At 32.1% G+C, this 4,907-nt stretch overlaps 1 protein-coding gene across 1 annotated transcript; it reads right to left on the reverse strand.

Moving 5' to 3' along the window:
- Positions 1-2,903: 2,903 nt before the first annotated feature.
- Positions 2,904-4,718, reverse strand: LOC123515036 (extensin-like). The gene is made up of 2 exons (XM_045273418.1): positions 4,606-4,718; positions 2,904-4,369 (listed from the first exon to the last, which is right to left on the reverse strand). Exons 1-2 carry the CDS (start codon positions 4,615-4,617, stop codon positions 3,782-3,784), a joined length of 600 nt encoding a protein of 199 aa, XP_045129353.1. The 5' UTR covers positions 4,618-4,718; the 3' UTR covers positions 2,904-3,781.
- Positions 4,719-4,907: the final 189 nt, after the last annotated feature.

Raw genomic sequence — 4,907 nt, forward strand, 5'->3', positions numbered from 1 at the left:
TGCGCCACTAATGGACGGAAGCTGAACAGCGCTTCCCATACACTCTTCAAGTGTGCCTATAGGCCTTAAAAAAAAAAAAAAAAAAAAATATATATATATATATATATATATAAAACTTGTCTCTCTCTCTCTCTCTCTCAGCTGTATTCGTTCACAAGGGTATTAATACATTATCCAACAGACTGTGATTTTCAGTACATGCCCCGTAACATCCAAACCAGACAAGCTAATCACCTCATGTTACCATTGTGTAGAACCTCTCATGCCCAACAAAGTGTTCTTACCCGAGGCACCAAGATCTGGAACCAGCTTCCTGACACCATCAAAACTATATCCGTAAACTCGTTTGAATTGCAAGTAAAAAAAAAAAAAAAAAAAATAACTAACTCTTTCAGTATTAGCAACAAAATGACCAATGTATTGTTTTCCATGTTCTTATTGTCATCCATTACTTCTAGCAATATTTCTTATTAACATTTCTGAATTGTCTATTACAACTACATAATTCTCATCATAACTATAATAACACTGTGTTTACTTCTGTCTTTTTTTTTTCTCTTTCTCTTCTTCTTTGTCTTTTCGTACTTGTTTCTGGGTAGTTTAATAATAATTACCATTATTACTATTATAAATATTGTGATTAATACTAATGCAATTTTTATTTATAATTGTTATCGTTATTACTTATTACTGTTATTATCATTATTATTATTACAGTAATATCCTTCTTCTTCTTCTTCTTCTTCTTATTATTATTATTATTATTATTATTATTATTATTACTATTACTATCATTATTATTGTTATTATTATTATTATTATTATTATTATTATTATTATTATTATTATTATTATTATTATTATTACTATTATCATTACTTATTATTATTATATAGTTACTTTTTTATTACCTTATTGATGTTTTGTTATTGTTTTATTAATATTTATTGTTACTGTTTTATTGATATTTGTTATCATTATTATCATTATTATTACCTTATTGATATTATTTTTTTATTATTTTCATTGCTATCATTGTTATTGTTATTACCTTCTCTCAATTTATAAATTACGTGTTAAGTATTACTATTTAGGATACACTTGTTATAGGGATTTTTTTTTTCTTTCTATTAACCTCTTCAGCACTGGGACACATTTTTACCTTGAGATTTATGTACGAGTCGACCATTTTATTGGAGTCAGGAAGGGTCTATGGAGGACAGAAATGTAATGGCCACAGTCTTCACTATTCTAATCCCCGACATGAGTTTCTGAAGCTGTATAAAATCACAAAATAGTAAGCAGAGTGAATATGGAAACACGTCATGGTGCTAAAGGGGTTAAGAAATGAATATCTAGGGACAAATATAGCTAAAGGCTGCTACGTCTGCTTTATTTTCTTTTCTTGCATTGAATTAAAGTCCATAAAAGAGCCATGGCTCAATGGGCTTCAGTTTTAACAACTTATGTATATGTTATAGCATTTGTAATGTAAAATAGCCAATCAATCAATCAATCAATCAATCTCTTTCTTTCTTTCTTTCTTTCTTTCTTTCTTTCTTTCTTTCTTTCTTTCTTTCTTTCTTTCTTTCTCTCTCTCTCTCTCTGTCTCTCTCTCTCTCTCTCTCTCTCTCTCTCTCTCTCTCTCTCTCTCTCTCTCTCTCTCTCTCTCTCTCTCTCTCTCTCTCTCTCTCTTATTCAAGGGAAACGAAAGTAAGGAAAAGTCACATCGGCACATTTAATGCAAAAAAAAAAAAAAAAAGTATATTAAGTTACACACAAGCCATAGCATACTCAACCACAGGAAATAGACACAAGCCTCAAAGCCATGAATAATGATAATATTGATAATTATGATAATAGTAATAACAATGATAGTAATAGTGATGACAATAATAATAATAATGATAATGATAATGATGATATTAATAATAAAAATGATAATGATAATAATAATGATAATAATAATAATAATAATAATAATAATAATAATAATAATAATAATAATAATAACAATATTGATGATAGAAATTATAACAATAATAAAAGTAATGGTAATAATAATATAATGATAATAACAATAATAATAATAATAATAATAATAATAATAATAATAATAATAATAATAATAATTATAATAATGATAATAATAATAAATACCATAATAATAGTAATAATAATAATAATAACAATGATAATACTAATAATATCAATAATGACAATAATAATGATAATAATAATAATAATAATAATAATAATAATAATAATAATAATAATAATAAAAATAATAATAATAGTAATAATAATAACAACAATGATAATAATAATAATAATAATAATAATAATAATAATAATAATGATAATAATGGTAATAATGATAATAATAATAGTGATGATGATAATGATAATGATAATGATAATAACAATAATAACAATAATAATAAAAGTAATAATAGTAATAATAATAATAATAATAATAATGATAATAATAATAATAATAATAATAATAATAATAATAATAATAATAATAATGATAATAATAATGATAATAATAATAATAATAATAATAATAATAATAATAAAGATACTAGTGCAAAGAGAAGAATTATCTACAGAAATGTTTAATCAATGAATGACTAAGAAAGGTCAAAGGCCACTAATAATAAACCATAAAGATGATTAAATGTAATAAAAAACACGAAAAATCAGTAACATAAAAAGAGAGAAATATAAAAGTGATACCAATATAAAATGAAAAATAACAAAAGCATATATGTATATATATATATATATATATATATATATATATATATATATATATATATATATATATATATATATATATATATATATATATATATATATATATATATATATATATATATATATATATATATGTATCATATGCACCTGGGTCATCGTGAATTGTCTATGAGTACAGCTGGCTATGATGAGGAACATTACATAATGAGTCCCTTAATAGAAACTACATGGATTACAAATTTAATTGGCAGAGATTTCAGTGAATAATGTTTAAAATAGTAAATCTCGAAAATAAGAGTATTTCTCGCATTGAATCAGCCACGGCAAAGTTTGTAACAGGTGTTGTTAACTGCTGCCACCAGACTTTTACCTAAGTGCTGCATAAGAACGCACGACTGAATCACATAAAAGGATTCATTTTCCTTGTGTCTCAATGACTAACGAAATAATGCCGTCGTTAGTGAAGATGCTTCTTAGTTATATTCATACGTGTCACATTACTTCACTGTGGAATTCTTCATCAGGAAAGGCTGTTTTTCCAATGATTAAGTATGAAAAACATAAAAAGCAGGATGCTGTCACGCTTGCCTTAATAATGGCAATAACTCTTGGTGTCCGTGAAACGCTCGTGTGGTCTGGTTACTTGGCCATCAGCGTGACTAGCATCACCGTGTCACACATCGTTTAGTGCGTTAAAAACAGATCTATTCAAACTAAGTAAAGGTAATGAATAGCGTGACTTTCTAACACTTGCTAAGCCAACCAAGTGTATTAAGATTATGTATGATATGTCTTAATGCAGCCCCAATCTTGCTGGCTCCGCTAATTTACGAAGCGGTATTAGGGTGTGGGATCTGCATGGGATAACTTCGCTCACTAAGGAAAAAAGAAAATGTTAGAAGCTGTGCGTGGATCTCTACATTAACGATCGCCAAAGGATTTTATTGCTAAGTTCTTAATTTCATGCATTTTGTAGTCACTCACTCACAGCCGCCGCTTCCCTGTCTCACAAGGGTGCTTACCTATTACCAAAGGTGTTTGTCACTGTTGGAATGCTAGGTAACGGGGTCACTGTTGGCATGGTAGGTGTATAGGGCGGCCGCGTGGAAGGTATGGGTTGTCTCGTGGGCATGATTGGTCTGTACGTTGGCCTCGTGGGAGGTCTGGGCGGTCTCGTGGGCATGATGGGTCTATAAGTTGGCCTCGTTGGAGGTCTGGGTGGTTTCGTGGGCATGATGGGTCTATAAGTTGGCCTTGTTGGAGGTCTGGGTGGTCTAGTGGGCATAATGGGTCTGTAAGTTGGCCTGATGATGGGCGGAAGAGTGGGGATGTAGGTGGGCCAGGTGGTGGGCTTCGTGGTGGTGGGTACAGTTGATGTCGGCCATGATGGCCAGCAGGGGTCATAGCAAGGGTCATAGTAGTAGTTGTCGCACCAGGGCCACGAGTTGTAACCTCCATAGTAGCCGCCATGATAGCCACCATAGTACGAGTAGCCAATGCATCTCTTCGTTCTGATTTTGTGGCTGCGAGTGATCGTAAGAGGACTGGAGTTGTAGACTGGCGAGGTGGCAGCCCACGGCGCCAACACTAGGGCCAGGCACAGCACCTGAGGGGACACCCAGCTATGAAAGGAGGTGATACGTTTATTACAGGTGTTCCCAATATGAACTAATAACACTCTGGGGTAAACATAATTATTAATTCTGGGAGGTGACTGGCCTCTCGCCGTGGCAAGGTACAGAGTGTTCCTCCAAAGCATCGATCACTGTGTAGCCATAAATGTAATAATGGAATCACTGACAGGCGAGCGTAATCTCTGAAAAGATGCTGTGTAATGCTTACGACGAAGGCCATGTCGAGGCGAGGCGCAGGAAGGAGTGTGTACCTCTTGCAGTGTGCTGCTGTTCTGTTAGACTGCTGATCTTCACCTACAGTGGTCCTTGCCTGCCCGCTGGCCCTGCCTGCGCATGCGTCAAATTGACGCATGATTTAAGAAACATTATCATTTCCTGTTTGAGGATGTGTAAAAGGGAATGATTAATGTTTAGATTTTGAGTGGCCAGCACTGTCACGTTCAAAGAATGCCACGTAAGCAGTCGGAGTCCAGCATAAAATACGTAACACACACACACACACACACACAC

The sequence above is a fragment of the Portunus trituberculatus genome, chromosome 38 (genome assembly GCF_017591435.1).
Source record: "Portunus trituberculatus isolate SZX2019 chromosome 38, ASM1759143v1, whole genome shotgun sequence".
Classification (NCBI taxonomy): Eukaryota; Metazoa; Arthropoda; class Malacostraca; order Decapoda; family Portunidae; genus Portunus; species Portunus trituberculatus.